Source organism: Somniosus microcephalus, chromosome 7 (genome assembly GCF_052327205.1).
Source record: "Somniosus microcephalus isolate GS21.2 chromosome 7, FLI_Smic_1.0, whole genome shotgun sequence".
NCBI classification, from domain to species: Eukaryota; Metazoa; Chordata; class Chondrichthyes; order Squaliformes; family Somniosidae; genus Somniosus; species Somniosus microcephalus.
Genome location: NC_140993.1, coordinates 26,369,097 through 26,389,215, shown reverse-complemented (window position 1 = coordinate 26,389,215; position 20,119 = coordinate 26,369,097). Strand labels below are relative to the sequence as shown.

The 20,119-nt window shown below is 43.1% G+C and overlaps 1 protein-coding gene across 5 annotated transcripts in view; it reads left to right on the top strand.

Moving 5' to 3' along the window:
* The window catches only part of LOC147114563 (tyrosine-protein phosphatase non-receptor type 2-like), a 102,566-nt gene that overhangs the window by 46,057 nt on the left and 36,390 nt on the right, over positions 1-20,119 (top strand). For all 5 annotated transcript variants that reach the window (XR_015078957.1, XM_085992309.1, XM_085992307.1 and 2 more), the window contains 4 exons: positions 14,071-14,169; positions 16,170-16,307; positions 17,571-17,780; positions 18,467-18,628. Coding sequence is in view for 4 of the 5 variants with exons in the window: in XM_085992309.1 (XP_085848435.1) it covers positions 14,071-14,169; positions 16,170-16,307; positions 17,571-17,780; positions 18,467-18,628 (609 nt within the window). In the remaining variant the exon portion in view is untranslated. The remainder of the gene's footprint in view (positions 1-14,070; positions 14,170-16,169; positions 16,308-17,570; positions 17,781-18,466; positions 18,629-20,119) is intronic.

Here is a 20,119-nt window from a genome sequence, read left to right as displayed (position 1 = left end):
ACCAGCAGCGTGGGAGACACACAGTACCCCTGCAAAATGGCGGATCAGAAGAGACTACCGGCAGCGCGGGAGAGTCAGACTCCTGTTACAGGGGTATTGAGGGTTCCGACTTTCGACCGCGCCAAGAAGCCGAGTAGTGGCAGTTTGGAGAACTACCCCCACTGACTAACTTGGTCACCGCGGGAGACTCGGACTCGGCAACATTGCCGGTTATTGAGGTGTTGATTTCGGAGCGAGAATTTTGCCGGTTAATAGAGAATTCCGGATATTTAGGTGCCGTTTAAACGAGAGTTTCCTGTACAACGTCCAGTCTTAGATGAGCTGTAATTTCCTCTAGTTACGCATTAGGTAGCCATAACCATAGCAGTGACGAGTACTTGGGTACTGCAGTGCTATGGGCACCATGCCCAATCAACAGACCATCCAAGCCTCCTTTGGCCCTAATGGAAGTGGCTTTTCATTGATTTATGAATCAGCTGAGCCTGGTGAATTATATGAATCAAATGATGTAGGATCAGAGTGCTTTGATGGTGAAGAGTCAATGAAACAATGCGCTGCAAAGAAACATGAGAGAAAAAAAACTCTTGTTATGCAATGCATCTCAGTAGGATTCCTTTTTTTAAAGTTGTTTTCTGATTTTCTGTCCTCTCCTGCAGGCTGACATAGTGTTCCACAGGTGCCACAGCCCCTGGTTACCTTGTGCAAATGGTCATTCTTCAGATGGAACCTGACAGTAAATGTCAGCAGGGTGTTTGCCAATTGAGGGCATCACAGATGCTGTTCGCATAGAACGCCCACACACGCACTTCCAATAGTCATCACTGCATAGCAGTACGGAGCAAGAACCCTGATTTCATTCATCCACCCCCATCCCTAGCTCCAGAATGCTGATACTAACTGGAGCCCCAATTGCTGCCTTGGTTGTGATCAGCTAATTTCAGCATGAACTGAACTTGAGATCTTCTTGGTACCACACAAGCTTACATCTTGCAATCTGTGTTATTTTAGCCCATTTAAATGTATTTTATTTTTAAATCGGGTTCACCCGAATGTTAAAATAATGCCAAATTTAGGCTATGTGCCCTTGCAGCAAGAATCACTGGATAGCGATTAAGAAATCCTGAGTGTATTTATCCCTTCTGAATTTGGGGGAGCTGAAGCTAATTAATGTACCCCTTCACCTCCCTGACTGAGGTTAGCAAATTCAGCACAGACCGTAATTCAAACCTGGGAATTGCATGATCGTATTGCATAGCAATTAAGCTCTCTGAGCCAGTAGTGGATTTGGGGAAATTACATTTGATGGAATTTCTGTGAAGAGGGTCAGCTTCGATAAAGGAGGGTTGCCTCCCTTCAGTAGTGAATATCCTCATAGTATCCAGGGGACCTTCCATGCTGGGTGTCCTTGTACACGAATCACAGAAAGTTAACATGCAGGTACAGCAAGCAATTAGGAAAGCAAATGCTGTTATACCCTTTGTAATAAAGGCTAAGAGTAAAGACGTCTTACTGCAATTATATAGGGCCTTGGTGAGACCACACCTGGAGTACAGGAAACTTTGGTTTATCCGGAGGTTATATGTCCGGAATACTTGATCTAACGGCAAAAATCAGGAGCTGTTTTCTATATTTTTTTAGTTCTCGTTGCTTTTTTTTTCCCAGTCAAGCACTGCAAGGCCTGTAGCTATAGCAACGGCTTCAGCTACAGATGCTTGCAGCTGCAGCTGACTGTTTTGAAGCTGTGGGTTTGTTGATTCACATGGAGCTTCTCAGTTCCGTATGTTTAAACATTAACTCTGGTATGTCCGGCACTTTTGATGTTACGGCTCCAGCTCGGTCCTGTCGGTGCCGGATATCAGAAAGTTTCCTGTATTGTGTACAATTTTGGTCTCCTTACACAAGGAAGGATATATTTGCCATAGAGAGAGTGCAAGGAAGGTTCACTAGACTGATTCCTGGGATGAGGGAGTTGTCTTAGGAAGAGAGATTGTATAGCCCCTACAGTTTAGAAGAATGAGAAGTGATCTCATTAAAACATATAAAATTCTTAAGGGGCTTGACAGGGTAGATGCTGGGAGGATGCTTCCACTGGCTGGGGAGTCTAGAATTAGGGGCCACAGTCTCAGGATAAGGGGTCGGCCATTTAGGACTGAGATGAGGAGAAATTTCTTCACTCAGAGGGTGGTGAATCTTTGGAATTCTCTACCCCAGAGGGCTGTGGAGGCTCAGTCGTTGAGTGTATTTAAGACAGATCGATAGATTTTTGGATATTAAGGGAATCGAGGGATATGGGGATCGGGCAGGAAAGTGGAGTTGAGGTCAAAGATCAGCCATGATTTTAATGAATGGCAGAGCAGGCTCGAGGGGCTGAATGACCTACTCCTGCTCCTAGTTCTTGTGTTCCTATGTTATTAAGGGTTGAGATGCTCAGTGGAAACTGCTCGCTGGTGCGGGCCTTGTATATTTCTGCACTTATCCTTATATATATTTATAGCAGTTACTCAATTAAGGGCTGTTGCCTGTCTCGCTCGGGTTTCACGTGGCAGTTATTGCAGGCTGTTGGCTGTCAGTTGGTGAGCACCCAGTATGCTCAGTTCATGGAAAAAGAGTGATTTAAAAATTGGTAAATGATACCTATTGCGATTTTAATCTTGTCGCAGAAACTATTTTACATCCACTTAATAATTTCTTGTGATCTAAACTTAGTTTTAAACTGTTTGCTTGCCCTTATTTCTGCAAATGGGGCTGGTACACTTCATGTTTTCATTTATTTTGACAGAGAGCTACCTAATACATAAGACCAAAACAAAATTCATGTTAAAATTACTTTGGAGTTCCACTTATTTTGGGAAATTTAATTGGCAGAAATTTATGTTATTACATACTTAATTTCTTTCAAAGGGTTATCATTTTGTTGATATCTACAGAGCGTAGCAGTCTGAGTTTATCGAATCAAGAACATTTGGTCATCTGGGTAGAAGTTTGTTTCAACAAAATGTTAAGTGAGTGGACTTGTCTTTGTTTGTGTTGGGGTGGGTGGGAGGGGGGGATTGGGGACTTTATATCAGGCACGCAAAAAAGCTTTACCTGTGTGACTTTCTCGGTGTTCTGGCCAATATATTTATCCCTCAATCAGCATCACTAAAAGCAGATTATCTGGTCATTATCGCTTTGTTGTTTGTGGGAACGTGCTGTGCGCAAATTGGCTGCCGCGTTTCCTACATTACAACAGCGACTACACGTCAAAAAAAAGTACTTCATTGGCTGTAAAGCGTTTTGGGATGTCCAGTGGTCGTGAAAGGCGCTATATAAATGCATGTCTTTTCTTTCTGTATGTGGCTTGGTGATGGGTTTCTCTGTGTGTCAGATACCTAGCTTACCAAATAAAATTGGCAGTTGTTCCTGCACGTCTGTGCTCCAAGATGGCCTTGAAATGAAGTTATGTTTAGTACCTGCTGGTTTGCTTTTCTGTTTTTCAAGCATCATTTTCCACTTGAAACCTGAATACACGGAGGCTGAGGAAGAATTGCAACTGCTGTTATTGTCTCACTCATTCTGTGGATATGGGTCAACTACCATATTCAAGCTTACTAAACCTGTGCCTTCTGATCTGAAGGAATTTGGCAAGTTTCTTTGCTGCTGCCTCCTTTCAAAAGAACTGAAGTGGGCTCCTGGGATAAGGCCTCCATAGGTAGTGAGTTGGTGGAAGGCAATATGCTTTAAACTTTGCCGCAGATGTTTTATTTTTTGTGCATGTGTGTTCAAAGACGGGCGCGTACTCCCTGACAGTATAACAGATGAAGGCACTGTCCAGCTTGGTACCAAGTCGCACACAGCAGGTTCGATGGTAGTTTTTTTTAAAATTAGTTCATGGGATGTGGGCGTCGCTGGCAAGGCCGGCATTTATTGCCCATCCCTAATTGCCCTTGAGAAGGTGGTGGTGAGCCGTCTTTGTGAACCGCAGAGGGCAGTTAAGAGTCAGCCACATTGCTGTGGGCCTGGAGTCACATATAGGCCAGACCGGGTAAGGACGGCAGATTTCCTTCCCTGCGTGGAGTTAGCTGATCTCCGCCACCGAGCCATTTAAAGCCTTACAGTTGGCCTCAGTGCCGCTGGAATAGGGAAGGGGAAACTCTGAAAGAGTTTCCACTCTTAATTAATATCCCGTGACCCCTGTTGGAAAGTGTGCGCGAGTGTAACTTGTGTGAAGGCCAGGTCGGATAGGTTGTGATGGTCTCTGCCGTCAAAAGACTTTACTGAGCATCTAGTCCTGCACACGATAAACAGCCACTTGGATGAGGCACCAAAAGGCTGTACTGTACTGCAACAAGAGATGGAAGAGAAAAAAATACAGATGCACATTGCTGCCAAATGAAATTCCATAGTTTTGTTACAACTTATTAAAATCTCGAGTTCTAGATTGTAGTATTTTATAATTTTGTTTAAGAATTTTTTGAACTTTTTATTTCTAAGCACTTGTAATATTAAATAGTATAAGAAATTCCTTTTTTTGGTTCCTTCTTTGTCCCTATTCCCACATCCCCAGTTTGTCTTGTTTGGTAGGGTGAAGTGATTGACCCTGCAGACCTGGCCACATGCTTCAGCAGTGGCTTTTTAGCGCAGATGGTTGCGCTGAGACTGAAGAAGCTTGCTATCTGGACAAGGGAGAAGCTTCAATACAAACATAGTCAAGACTGGGACTTGACCTCGGCTTGACAGTTCAAGAGGTCATTGAGTTACTTAACCAATTACATTTGGCCCTTTTCTACGCAATCAAGCCTAAAACTTAGTATAAAAACAAAAGATGCTGGAAACACTCAGTCGGTCAGGCAGCATCCGCGGAGAGGGAACCAGCATACTAAAACTTAGCATGTTGCCTTTCTTCCCTGTCTGTCTGATTTACCGGACAACTTTATGACTAAATAAGGACTCAAATAGGATTGTCACAATATAGAAATTTGACGGTATGTATTTTGATATGCTTGCCCTCTGATATTGACCCTGGTAACTTTCCACACTCTGGCAGTATAATCTTAGAGGATTTTAGCACTGTGCTGAAGGACGGCCCGAAATAGAAGCAGAGCAGGGGAAGTCTTAAAAACGCTTGCTTGGTTTTTTTTTACTTTAAAAATATTTTAAGTCAACTGATACAGTAGCTTTCCAAAACAATGGCCCTGACAGAACTGGATTTTCAAAATTAATCTCTTCCTCATACAAATAAACCCCCACATGATTTGCATTTAACTTTTAATGGCTCGTTGTAAGAGTTTTTGCTACGTTTACACTTTGTTCCAATCCAATAAAGAAAACTTGGAACTGTGATGTATGGACCCATAGAACGGTGGGATATGGGTTTGACAAATTGGAGATCTATCTTAGTTTAAATATTAGAAGGTTATTTATGTATATATTTAATATTTTATGGAGCTATGGTAGTTGACCGGTTTATGGGGTGGGGGGAAATCTAAACATTCAGTATTTTAGTAAAATCACACGAAAAATGTAAAAGCTGCACAGTATTGAGGAGTTTGTTTTCTGATTTCCCCCCCCCCCCCCCCCCCCCCCCCCAATTACATTTCAAAACTTTTCCCCTGCTTGGGAGGAGTAGTATAAAATATGTAATCAGAAGTTTACACTTCATACTTCAGAACATGTTAAAATCAGTAGGGGCGGGAAAGCTTCCCACCTCGATAAAAGTTGCGTTACTTCACGGGTGCAAACCGGAAAACCAGTGCCAGTTCAGATTTCAAAATAAATTTACGCCAGGGTAAAAGAAGATTAAACAGGTATCTTCCACAATTAAATAAAGTTGTCAGTCTCAAATAAGGTTTTAATGCGCACAGTATCTGCCCGACAGGTTTTCCCGATGCAGTGTTTCCACCTTTGAAACGAAGCAACTTTCATACTGCAGCTACAAGCAGAGGCTAGTTTGACATTCAGTGAATATCTGATTTGACTTATAAACTTTGCCTTAGCAAGCCAGTCTAAACTAGAAGTGTTGCTTCTGAAATCTGTGAGAGCATTAAGAAATGTTATTGTTTTGTAACAGATTTTATGAGTTAGTGAACCAGTGTGATTTATCTGTGTGTCCAGGAGGCAGCCATACCCCTCAGATTAAATACTTTAGAATTGACACGAGGTCAGGGACAGGAGGGTGTGACTGCGAGTGAGGCAGGTACGGGGATCCAGGAGCCTCAGTCCCTGCACTTGTCCAATAGATTCGAGGTTCTTGCAACCCTTGTGGACAAGTGCGGGGACTGCAGGGAAGACGAGCAAACTGACCACGGCACCGTGGTACAGGAAGCCGTTCAAGTGGGGGGGAGTAAAAAGGAAGGTGGTTGTAGTAGGCGACAGTATAGTTAGGGGGATAGACACTGTTCTCTGCAGCCAGGAGCGTGAGCCCCGATGGCTATGTTGCCTACCCGGTGCCAGGGTAAAGGACACCTTGATTTTCTGAGCCAGTATCCTTTCTCACTATTGCTCTGATTTCATCCTTTTACTAACAACACTACCCCACCTCCTTTTCCTTTTTGCCTGTCCTTCCTAAATATCGAATATCCTTGGATATTCAGCTCCCAGCCTTGGTCACCCTGCAGCCATGTCTCCGTGATTGCAATTATAACTTACCCGTTTACATCTATTTACAGTGTTAATTCATCTACCTTATTACGAATGCTTCGTGCATTCAGATACAGTGCCTTCAGATTTGTCTTTTTAACATTTTTAGATCTCAACATTTTTTTGTACTGTGGCCCTATTTGTCTTATTACCATTTTTCTTACCCGGACCCTATTTGTTAGTGCACTCCTACTAAGGACACGGGAAGAACTCGGAGGGGGAGGATCCAGTTGTAGTGGTCCACGTAGGAACCAACGACATAGGTAGGACAAAGAAAGAGGTTCTGCTGAGAGAGTTTGAGCTAGGGACTAAATTAAAAAGCAGAACCACAAAGGTGATATTATTACCGGAGCCATGAGCAAATTGGCGTAGGATCAGGGAGATGAATGTGTGGCTCAAAGATTGGTGTGGGAGAAGTGGGTTTCGATTCGTGGGGCACTGGCACCAGTACTGGGGAAAGAGAGCTGCTCCGTTGGGACGGACTACACCTGAACCATGCTGGGACCAGAGTTCTAGTGAATCGAATAACTAGGGAGGTAGATAGGGCTTTGAACTAAATAAGGGGCGGGGGGGAGGTGGTGAGGGTCCCGGTGGAGAGAAATCTAAAATGCTAAAGAGAAAAGACCAGGAAGCAGTGCAGAAAAGTGATTGGGGGAAGGATAACCAGATTGTGTCAGGAAGGGGCAGAGCGTACAAGCAAAGGAGTGCACTAACAAATAGGGTCTGGGTGAGAAAAATGGTAATAAGACAAATAGGGCCATAGTACAAAAAAAAGTTGAAGTCTAAAAATGTTAAAAAGACAAATCTGAAGGCACTGTATCTGAATGCACGAAGCATTCGTAATAAGGTAGATGAATTAACAGCGCAAATAGATGTAAACGGATAAGTTATAATTGCAATCACGGAGACATGGCTGCAGGGTGACCAAGGCTGGGAGCTGAATATCCAAGGATATTCGATATTTAGGAAGGATAGGCAAAAAGGAAAAGGAGTTAGGGTGGCGTTGTTAGTAAAGGATGAAATCAGAGCAATAGTGAGAAAGGATATTGGCTCAGAAAATCTAGATGTAGAATCAGTCTGGGGGAGCTAAGAAGCACCAAGGGGCAGAAAACATTGGTGGGAGTTGTCTATAGGCCTTCAAACAGTAGTGGTAATGTAGGGGATGGCATCAAACGGGAAATTACAGATGCATGTAAGAAGGGTACTACAGTAATCATGGGTGACTTCAATCTACATATAGACTGGCCAAACCAAATTAGCAATAATTCTGTGGAGGATGAATTCCTGGAGTGTGTACGAGATGGTTTTTTAGACCAGTACGTTGAGGAGCCAACTAGGGAACAAGCTATCCTAGATTGGGTATTGTGCAATGAGAAGGGGTTAATTAATAATCTTGTGTGGGGTCCTTTAGGGAAGAGTGACCATAACATGATAGAATTCTTCATTAAGATGGAAAGTGAAGAAGCCCAATCTGAAACTAGGATCCCAAACCTAAACAAAGGAAACTACAAAGGTATGAGGAATGAGTTGGCTATGATAGATTGGGGGGCTTCATTAAAAGGCATGACGGTGGATAGGCAATGCCTAACATTTAAGGAATGAATGCATGAATTGCAACAGTTATACATACCTTTCTGGCGCAAGAACACAAAAGGAAAAGCGGCCCAGCCATGGCTAACGAAAGAAATTAAGGATAGTATTAGATCCAAAAGGAGTCATATAAAGTTGCCAGAAAAAGTAGCAAGCCTGAGGATTGGGAGCAGTTTAGAGTTCAGCAAAAAAGGACCAAGAGATTGATTAAGCGAGGACAAATAGAGTATGAGAGTAAACTTGCAAGGAACCTAAAAGTGGATTGTAAAAGCATACAAGTATGTAAAAAGAAAAAGATTCGTGATGACAAATGTAGGTCCCTTACAGTCAGAAACGGGAGAATTTATAATGGGGAACAAGGAAATGGCTGAGCAATTAAACAGATACTTTGGTTCTGTCTTCACGGAAGAGGACACAAATAACTTCCCAGAAATGGTAGGGAACCAAGGGTCTAGTGAGGAGGAGGAGGAGTTAAAGGAAATTAGTATTGGTAAAAAAATAGTGCTGGAGAAATTAATGGGACTGAAAGCCGATAAATCCCCAGGGCCTGATAATCTGCATCCCAGAGTACTAAAAGAGGTAGTCATGGAAATAGTGGATGCATTGGTTGTCATCTTCCAAAATTCTATAGATTATGGAACAGTTCCTGCAGATTGGAGGGTGGCAAATGTAACCCCACTATTTAAAAAAGGAGGGAGAGAGAAAACAGGGAACTACAGGCCGGTTAGCCTAACCTCAGTAGTAGGGAAAATGCTAGAGTCTATTATAAAGGATGTGATAACAGGACAATTGGAAAATATCAATGGGATTAGACAAAGTCAACATGGATTTATGAAAGGGAAATCATGCTTGACAAACCTACTGAAGTTTTTGAGGATGTAACTGGTAGAATAGATAAGGAAGAACCAGTGGATGTGGTGTATTTGGATTTTCAGAAGGCCTTTGATAAAGTCGCACATAAGAGGTTAGTGTGCAAAATTAAAGCACATGGGATTGGGGGTAATATACTGGCATGGATTGAAAATTGGTTAACAGACAGGAAACAGAGAGTAGGAATAAATGGGTCCTTTTTGGGATGGCAAGCGGTGACTAGTGAGGTACCGCAGGGATCAGTGCTTGGGTCCCAGCTATTCACAATATATATCAATGATGATTTGGACGAGGGAACCAAATGTAATATTTCCAAGTTTGCTGACGACACGAAACTAGATGGGGTTGTGAGGGGGATGCAAAGAGGCTTCGATGCGATTTAGACTAATTGAGTGAGTGGGCAAATACATGGCAGATGCAGAATAACATGGATAAATGTGAAGTTATCCACTTTGGTAGGAAAAACAGAAAGGCAGAGTATTATTTAAATGGTGCTAGATTGGGAAATGTTGATGTACAAAGGGACCTGGGTGTCCTTGTACACCAGTCACTGAAAGCAAACATGCAGGTGCAGCAAGCAGTTAGGAAGGCAAATGGTATGTTGGCCTTCATTGCAAGAGTATTTGAGTACAGGAGCAAGGATGTCTTACTACAGTTATACAGGGCCTTGGTGAGACCACACCTGGAGTACTGTGTGCGGTTTTGGTCTCCTTACCGAAGAAAGGATATACTTGCCATAGAGGGAGTGCAGCGAAGGTTCACCAGACTGATTCCTGGGATGGCAGGACTGTCGTACGAGGAGAGATTGGGTCGACTAGGCCTGTATTCATTAGAGTTTAGAAGAATGAGAGGGGATCTCATTGAAACGTATAAAATTCTGACAGGGCTAGACAGACTGGATGCAGGGTAGATGTTTCCCCTGGCTGGGGGTTCTAGAACGAGGGGTCACAGTCTCAGGATACGGGATAGGACATTTAGGACTGAGATGAGGAGAAATTTCTTCACTCAGGGTGGTGAACCTGTGGAATTCTCTACCACAGAAAGCTGTGGAGGCCAAGTCACTGAATATATTTAAGAAGGAGATAGATTTCTAGACACAAAAGGCATCAAGGGGTATGGGGAATGAGCGAGAATATGGTATTGAGATAGAGGATCAGCCATGATCATATTGAATGGTGGAGCAGGCTCGAAGGGCCGAATGGCCTACTCCTGCTCCTAGTTTTCCTATGTTTCTATGTGCTATTTTTGATTCTTCTGCTGATTTTGTTTCTGAATAAACCCGATTTGTAGTTTTAGCCTGAGACATATGGCGGGTAATTTCAACCCACCAAAAACGGGTGGGTTTGGGTCGGGTGGGAAGTAAAAATGTTGAAACTTTCAAATGGGAACCCAACCCTCCTCCAACTCAACCGGTTTTAATGGAGGTGGGACGAGGGACGGACAGCCAATGCGCTCTCTGGAGGCGGTTCGGTTGTTGAAACTGCACTTCCGTGTTTCCTGACCACAACTCCTCCTCCTCCTCACTCTGAAACCCCGCCCCAATAAATATCGAGGCCCTGGTCTGTCAGAGTATTTGACAGTCGGTTGGATAGATCAGGAGTTTATAGTGGTAATCTATTATTTCAAGTATGTACCTCTTTGGTAAAAGGGTTCATTGTTCACCCTGTGGCCCATGATTACAGATGACTTTACCAATAACATCATGTTTCGGTTCACAGGGAATGGGATCTTGCCTGTGGCTGTGAACCTTTCGCTAGGGCATGGGGGAAAGTATATGGAGTGTGTGGAGCAGGAAGGATGTTCCCGATGGCGGGGGAGTCCAGAACCAGGGTTCACAGTCTAAAGATAAGGGGTAAGCCATTTAGGACAGAGATGAGGAGGAATTTCTTCACCCAGAGAGTGGTGAACCTGTGGAATTCTCTACCACAGAAGGCAGTAGAGGCCAGTTCATTAAATATATTCAAGAAGGAGTTAGATATATTTCTTAAGGCTAAAGGGATCAAAGGATATGGGGAGAAGGCAGGGACAGGATACTGAGTTTGGATGATCAGCCATGATCTCATTGAATGGCGGAGCAGGCTCGAGGGGCCGAATGGCCTACTCCTGCTCCTATCTTCTATGTGCCTGAATTGTAAAAGTGGGTTTGCCTATGATTCTGCACATGATGAGTTACTGCTGTGGCGGTTGGGGGACAATGAGCTGAAACCCGATGACGCTCCATATGATGTGAGATAGGGAGTCTTGTCTCCAGGCTGCTCCATATACATAGTGAAGTTCTGGAAGCAGGTTGTCTTCTTGACTACCTGTGGTATTGGAAGACCAGAGAAAGGAGGGAAGAAAACTGCAATATTGGGAATAGTTATCCTCACACAAACAAAAAAAAATGTAAATACCAATTCAATGAATTTTTTTTGAAACCAATAATGTTTGATATCTACTCTGTGTTATCTGATTTTTGCTGGAGTAGCAGTGGTTGCTGCTGATATCTGTGGCAGTGTACTCTCAGCATAAGTCACAGTATAAGGAAAATTGGAGCAAAAAACTTTCCAAAAAATAAATTGGAGTTTAAAGGCAAATCGTGTTTAACTAACTTGATTGAGTTTTTTGATGAGGTAACAGAGAGGGTTGATCAGGGCAATGCGGGTGACGTGGTGTACATGGACTTCCAAAAGGTGTTTGATAAAGTGCCACATACTTGGCTTACCAGCAAAGTTGAAGCCCATGGAATAAAAGGGACAGTGGCAGCATGGATATGAAATTGGCTAAGTGACAGGAAACAGAGAGTAGTGGTGAAAGGTTGTTTTTCGGACTGGAGGAAAGTACACAGTGGTGTTCCCCTGGGGTCGGTACTGGGACCACTGCTTTTCTTGATATATATCAAGGGCACAATTTCAAAATTTGCAGATGAGACAAAACTTGAAAGTATAGTGAACAGTGAGGAGGATAGTGATAGACTTCAAGAGGACACAGACAGGCTGGTGGAATGAGCGGACACGTGGCAGATGAAATTTAACGCAGAAAAGTGCGAAGTGATATAATTTGGTAGGAGAGGCAATATAAACTAAAGGGTACAATTCTAAAGGGGGTGCATGAACAGAGACCTGGGGGTATATGTGCACAAATTTTTGAAGGTGGTAGGGCAGGTTGAGAAAGCGGTTAAAAAAGCACACGGGATCCTGGGCTTCATAAATAGAGGCATAGAGAACAAAAGCAAAAGTTGTGATGAACCTTTATAAAGCACTATACTTGCATTGGAGGCAGTTCAGAGACGATTCACTAGGTTAATTCCAGAGATGAGGGGGTTGACTTATGAAGAAAGGTTGAGCAGGTTGGGCCTATACTCATTGGAGTTTAGAAGAACGAGAGGTGATCTTATTGAAACATATAAGATACTGAGGGGGCCCGACAAGGTAGATGCAGAGAGGCTGTTTCCCCTCGTGAGGAAATCTAGAACTCGGGGGCACAGTTTCAGAATAAAGGGTCGCCCTTTTAGAACTGAGGTGAGGAGGAATTTCTTCTCTTAGAGGGTTGTAAATCTGTGGAATTCTCTGCCCCAGAGAGCTGTGGAGGCTGGGTCATTAAATACATTTAAGGTGGAGATAGACAGATTTTTGCAAGATAAGGGAGTGAAGGGTTATGGGGAGCGGGCAGGGAAGTGGCTTTGAGCCCAAGATCAGCCATGATCATCTTGAATGGCAGAGCAGGCTCGAGGGGCCAAGTGGCCTATTCCTGCTCCTATTTCTTATGTTTCTTAACACTGGTCCGGCCTCAACTGGAGTTTTGTGTCCAATTCTGGGCACTTTGCTTTAGGAAGGATGTGAAGGCCTTCGAGAAGGTGCCGAAAAGATTTACAAGAATGGTTCCAGGGATGAGGGACTTCAGTTACGTGGATAGACTGGAGGAGCTGGGGTTGTTCTCCTTAGAGCAAAGAAGATTGAGAGGAGATTTGATAGAGGTTTTCAAAATCATGAGGGGTCTGGACAGGGTAGATAGAGAGAAACTGTTCCCATTGGCGGAAGGGTCGAGAACCAGAGGACACAGATTTAAGGTGATTGGCAGAAGAACCAAAGGCAACATGAGGGAAAACATTTTTACGCAGCGAGTGGTTATGATCTGGAATGCACTGCCTGAAAGGGTGGTGGAGGCAGATTCAATCATGGCTTTCTAAAGGGAATTGGACAAGTGGCTGAAGGAGAAAAAATTTGCAGGGCTATGGGGAAAGGGCGGGGGAGCGGGACTGGCTGAAGTGCTTTTGCAGAGAGCCAGCACGGGATCGATGGGCCAAATGGCCTCCTTCTGTGCTGTAACCATTCTATGATTCTATATTAGGCCACTAACAGCTACTACAGCACTGGCAGCTTGTAGGGACGGAAGTTGAGAACAGTAACACTGCATACAGTGCTGAGCAACCCTGAAAGTTTTACCTTGAGATGTGAATAGTTGACAGTGTTTGATGGTAGTTCAGTAAAATCTGAAAATAATTAAAAATAAAATATTAGATTACAGGTCCACAACCCCTTATCCGCAATTCCGAAATTCGAAAAGCTCTGAACACCGAAAGTTTTTTCGTAGAGCATCACTCGTGTGCATGACATGAACCGAGTGGCGCCAAACATGACCCGACGCGGCCGATGCTTGACCCACGCAGGTGTGAGGCGTCAGTTGTGTCTTAGCGCTGCTACCAGTCACACATGCGTCTGCTGCTCTCTGATATTTTTTGTGATTTTGAGTTTAATTTCACTGTGAAAATGTCAAAAAGAGCTGCAGATACCCCTACCGTTCTGAAATCTGAAAAATTCCGAATTCCGAAACACATCTGGCCCCAAGGGTTTCGGATAAGGGATTAATAACCTGTATTTATTGCCATGTATAGTGAAGTAACTTCAGATTCACAGGTAAGGGCAGTGCCTTGTATTATACATGCAGTCATGCATCGCTCTTTTTAATGACATTGATTCCAGTGTATTACTATATGTGTGCTTCTCCTAACAGGGTCCCCTTCCCAACTCCTGTGGTCATTTCTGGCAAATGGTATGGGAACAAAAAAGCAGAGCAGTTGTGATGCTGAATCGTATAATTGAAAAGGGATCAGTAAGTGAAATATTATAGAACTTTTAATATTTGTAGCTTGACTTTAACCACATGAACTTGGTGTTAAGCCTCCAACAAAATGTCCAACTAGTAACTTAGATTTAATGTTGCCACGAAATGACAAATTGCCATTCGAGTAATAAGCTGCAAATAGAGGAAGTTCTTGCCCTCCTGCCCTAGTTAAAATGAGCACGCTAGTTGGCCTGGTGTTCAAGACTTCCTGTGTGTTTGGAAGTAGAGTCACCACATGATTTCCTGATCTCGTGTACCCCATCTGGAGGAGGCACTGAATAGAGTTATGACTGCTCCCCCTGAAAAGCATCACCGACTGTGATGTTGTACAGCTTCTCTTGGCTGATAGCATTGGTATCGACCTGATGACGGGTTGCCTGCTTCCCCTTCCAGTCAGGAAAATATTGCGACATATGTGGGGTTTCTTTTTGGTTAACCAGATGTTTGATGCATGGAAACCTTCTCTGAAGAAAGCTACTGACAAATCTGTACCCATAGAATTTTTATTTGCCCAATACAGAGTGTGTACTCTTCCCATAAGGACACAGCCCTCTTATCTAAATCCAGAGAGCTTAAAGTGCCTATTGGCAGAGCCAAGGCTTAGGGACTCCTAAGTGTGTGCAGGGGTACTGCTGAAGTTTTAAGCGCTACAATAATGCAGCTTACCTTTTCAGAGCACTGATAAGCTCCCTCCTGCTTGTCCAGCTAGTACAACCTTACTGGCTTGCAAGATAATCTGGAGCCTAGTGGACGGGGGAAGAAAATCCTATTTTGCGGTGACAGTGCCACATGGTTGAGGAGAAGAATATAGGACAATGATTTATGTTTCCTAATTTTTTTTGAAAATGTTAGCAGTGCCGTCCAAATATAATCGGCTACTCAAAATAATTTACTAACTGCAATTTAAGTTAAACTGGAAAAAGTTCATCTCAATCAATGTAGTTACTGTTGACTTGCTTCCCACACTCGCCGCCCCCCCCCCCCACCCAGCATTCTCTCCTTTCCTAAAGGCGTTGATTCACGCTGGGATATGGTTCCACGGGGAGCCGCCTACCCTCCGTTACCTCACTCAAGTAGCCATTCTTCCTGTCCAACCCTAAATAGTAAGTTCTGGCCAGTGATTTTGCCATGTTCATTACGCAATTCTTTTTTCAGATGCATGGTGAAGGTAGCCATTACAAAAGGTTTTTTTTAGTTTTTAAGGGTCTTATTCTGAGGTTTAAGGCAATTGTGTTATCAGCTATATAGTTCCCCCCCACCCCCCCCCCCCCCCCCAGATTGACATACTTTCTGTCCCAAGAAGTTGGTTGATGGAGGATGAAATTTAAATATGCAGATCCCTCTAATTAAAATGATACTTGTATATGACTGATTGTTTTCAATATTATATGTTGCATAATAATACCGCATATATTGAAGACATTAAATTGATCCACTTAGGGATAAAACTGTCTTCTACTTATCAAATTTTCTATCTGCCTCCCCTGTGGAACTCGGTCAATTAAAATACTGGGTACAGGAAACTTTTTTATCCGGCACCGACGGGACCGGTGTGGTGCCGGTTTATCAAAGTCTGGATTAGAGAGAGGTATAGTAAAAGGTACGAGAGTCCCGTACACGGCCACAGATCCAGGCGTCCCTGTTGCATAGCAACAGGTGCAGGAACCCCGGCCACAAGATCCAGGCATCCCTGTTGCATAGCAACAGGTGCAGGAACCCCGGTTACACAGCCACAGATCCAGGAACGGCCACAAATATGAAGTAAAACTTACCTGAACCTACTCCTGAATTTTGCCGGTTAACAGAGATTTCTGGTTATTAAGGTGCAGGTAAATCGAGAGTTTCCTGTACTAACAGAATAGTAGCTGACTGCAATTTAATGAATGCACCTGAACCCTATAACTATTTACAGCTTTTGTTTTAGTGAGCTTATGTGTTTCTTAGTCTCCTGAAAAACGAAACTGTAAATATTATCTTTTGCATTGCAGGTAAAGTGTGAACAGTATTGGCCAAGCAAGGAAGAGGAAGTAATGTTGTTTGAAGACACTGAGTTCAGCTTAAGATTGTTGTCTGAAGATGTAAAATCATACTACACTGTGCGGCAGCTGCAATTGCAAAGAACCTCTGTAAGGGGATATGTAACTGAAATTGCCAATTATACAAGTGCGGTGGTAGTGATGATTAAACTTACTTTGTAGGGCTGACTTCCTCCCACCTCCTCACAAGTCAGCTAGAGCGCAACCGATGTGCGATCTGCCTGACCTGAAACTGCCTGTATTTACCGAATTACCTTGGGCCTGATGTTCATTTGGCTCATTCCTGCTACTTGCAGAACCGTGGACCGAGATGAGGAGTGGGGGAGAAGGTTGTTTCAGGGCCTTCTGGCTACTGTTCAAAGACAATGGCCGGAAAGCACCCATTTCCAATTCCCACCTTGCTGGCCCTGAAAGAAAAAGGAAAATGATTTTGGCTTTTATGACTTTGAGCCTGCCCCTCCTGGATCCTTCATTCTGAGGGGGACCTGAGCACACTGACTAAGGCCCACTAATTATAGGCCTCTGGCAAGTGGAGATCTAGGAAAATGAAGTGAGGGGTCACTCCCACTTCATTTGCATAGCCTTTGAATGTTTGTTGCAAGCATCTAGCCTGCCTTTTGGGAAAAACCTGGAAATAAGGGAGGAAATTGCAGGAATTCTGGCACAAATCTTCCAGAAATCACTGCATACTGGAGAGGTACCGGGGGACTGGAGAAAGGCAGAAGTTATTCCTATTTTTAAAAAAGGTAGCAAAAGTGGAAACTACAGACCAGTGAGTTTGACGTCCATTGTGGGTAAAATTATGGGAACCCTTTTTAAAGATAAGATCATGGAACAACTGGATAGAAATAAAATCATAAAAGATGGCCAATATGGGTTCATATTGAGTTATTTCAACATAAGCCACTGTATAAATGCAAACACTGCTTTGATTGTATATTAGTAAATGAGTATTATGATACTGGGTTCCAACAAAGGTTCTACCGATTTGTCTTGGATTCAGAGTTGCTGGAAGACTTTTATCTGAAACTCATTTAATAGGACTCCTACGAAGTCTAAAACCTAAGTAAATGTTCTCTTTCTTAAAAAATTAAATCCTCAGAATGTACCACCTTTTTCAACATTAATTAAAGAGAATCTTGATTCTAGGTAATGGCCCCAAAGAAAGTGGAATTTTTACAGTTTGTGAGTTATTTCCCTTTTTATAGAGTTAAAACTTCTTGACCTTAGGAGTTTTTATATAGCTTGAAAATGGTGAACTGTAAATTTGGAAATGCTGTAATTGAGTTGTTTTTTTAAATGTTGTTAGCAACAATTTAACTTGTGTCTCTTGTTCTTATTTTGTCTCAATAGACTGGAGAGACCCGAGAGATCTTCCACTTTCATTATACCACTTGGCCTGATTTTGGAGTACCAGAATCCCCTGCTTCATTCCTTAATTTTCTGTTAAAAGTGAGAGAGTCTGGCTCCTTGAGCGCCGAGTGTGGTCCTGCCGTAGTTCATTGTAGTGCAGGCATTGGACGATCTGGTACCTTCTCATTAGTAGATACATGTCTTCTTTTGGTGAGTAATCGTGCAGTTAATGAGTTATTGAAAATACCATGATTTTTTTCCCTCTTTAGATGTACATTAACTCTATGCTAGATACCTTTTTATATCCTGTGATCCATTATGGCATTATTTTGCATGCCACGTAAAGCCCAATTTTAATGCCAAAGGTTGATTTAATGTTCAGCCGGTGGAACAAGTTACCCATCAAATTTGGAACGGTGCTGATAAAATGACTTGTGGAGTTCAGTTCAAGTTGACATTTTAGCAGGATAAACTCCCTGAGCCAACTTTCTGGAGCTGATTATATGGACAAATGATCTGTTCCCAGGCCTTTGGCAATGCCATTGTCAGCTTGCCACAAGGAGGTGTGTACGATCGCCTTAGGACAACGCCCTGTAATTTTCCTTTGTCCTGTGGGCAGGGAACCAGTCCTGCTCACTGCGCACCGCACCTCCCTCTACCCACAACAGAAATTATGGCAGAAATCTGAATGTGGCTTAGAGGGCATTGAGTCTTTGTCAACCAGTTCTGTGCAAAGGCATGCTGGTACTTCAATAGTTTGTCCCACCATGGTGCCTAAAACAGTTGAGGCCATTGTGGGAATAAACAAACATAGGAAACATAACAAACCTTTTTATTTAACTACCTGTTATGTTTAGGGACTAAATTGTCTGCTGAGCAGGGTATTTTTCTTCTAGATGGAGAAACGCAAAGATCCTTCTTCTGTGGACATCAGACAAGTACTGTTAGAAATGAGGAAGTATCGGATGGGACTTATACAGACTCCAGATCAGTTGAGATTTTCATACATGGCGGTTATAGAGGGAGCAAAATATATCATGGGAGACTCATCTGTACAGGTAAAAATTTAGTTATTAATTTTGCTCTGTGACATAACTGACCATCCCAGAATAGGAATTCACCTTCTCCAAGGAGAAAGGTGGTGTGAAGCGTGGGAGAGGAGGAGGAGGAGGAGCAGCAGGAAGAAGAAACTCTTTCTCAGCATTGTTTCATTTAGGGAATTGGCCATGTTTCTTTTCATGATTGCAACTTCCACATTGTTTCATATCCTAAAGAACTTGGGCAGCAGCAAGTTAGCTTGCAAATAAGAATGTTATTGGGCTAGATGAGTGCAGCTACAGCACAGGCATCCCCAGTAGCTGTCGGCAGTGCCCAGGCTGATGTGGGCATTACCAAAATGATAAATGATTGCATACGCCCACTATAGAGTTTCTTGATGTGGCACTGGTCGGAAATAAAAGTACTGCTCATGAATTTATTTTTCTGTTAATTTCTCCCATATGGGTATTCCTTTCATCGGAGCTTTTTTTAAAAAAAGAACCTCACCAAAGATTCCGCACCCTGGTGCAATTTAATTATTTTCTTCTTCATTGACTACTTTTTTTAAGAACATAAGAAATAAGAGCAGGAGTAGGCCATACAGCCTCCCGAGCCTGCTCCGCCATTCAATGAGATCACGGCTGATCATCGACATCAACTCCACTTTCCTGCCCGATCTCCATATCCCTTGATTCTCCTAGAGTCCAAAAATCTATCGAGCTCAGCCTTGAATATACTCAACGACTCGGCATCCACAGCCCTCTGGGGCAGAGAATTCCAAAGATTCACAACCATCTGAGTGAAGAAATTCTTCCTCATCTCAGTCTTAAATGGCCAACCCCTTATCCTGAGACTATGCCCCCTAGTTCTAGACTCTCCAGCCAGGGGAAACAACCTCTCCGCATCTACCCTGTCAATCCCCCTCTGACTCTTGTATGTTTCAATGAGATCACCTCTAATTCTTCTAAACTCCAGAGAGTGTGGGCCCATTCTACACAATCTCTCATCAGAGGACAGCCCTCTCATCCCAGGAATCAATCTAGTGAACCTTCGTTGCACCGCCTCCAAGGCAAGTATATCCTTCCTTAGATAAGGAGACTAAAACTGTGCACAGTACTCCAGGTGTGGTTCTACCAAGGCCCTGTACAATTGCAGCAAAACTTCCTTACTCTTATACTGCAACCCCCTTGCAATAAAGGCCAACATGCCATTTGCCTTCCTTATTGCGTGCTAGCTTTCTGTGTTTCTTGCACGAGGACACCAAAATCTCTCTGAACACCAACATTTAAAAGTTTCTCACCATTTAAAAAATATTCTGTTTTTGTATTCTTCCTACCAAAGTGAATAACCTCACATTTCCCTACCTTATACTCCATCTACCACCTTACTGCCCACTCACTTAGTCTATCTATATCCCTTTGCAGATTCTTTGTGTTCTCATAGCTTACTGCCCCACCTAGCTTTGTATCGTCGGCAAACTTGGATACATTACACTCTGTCCCTTCATCTAG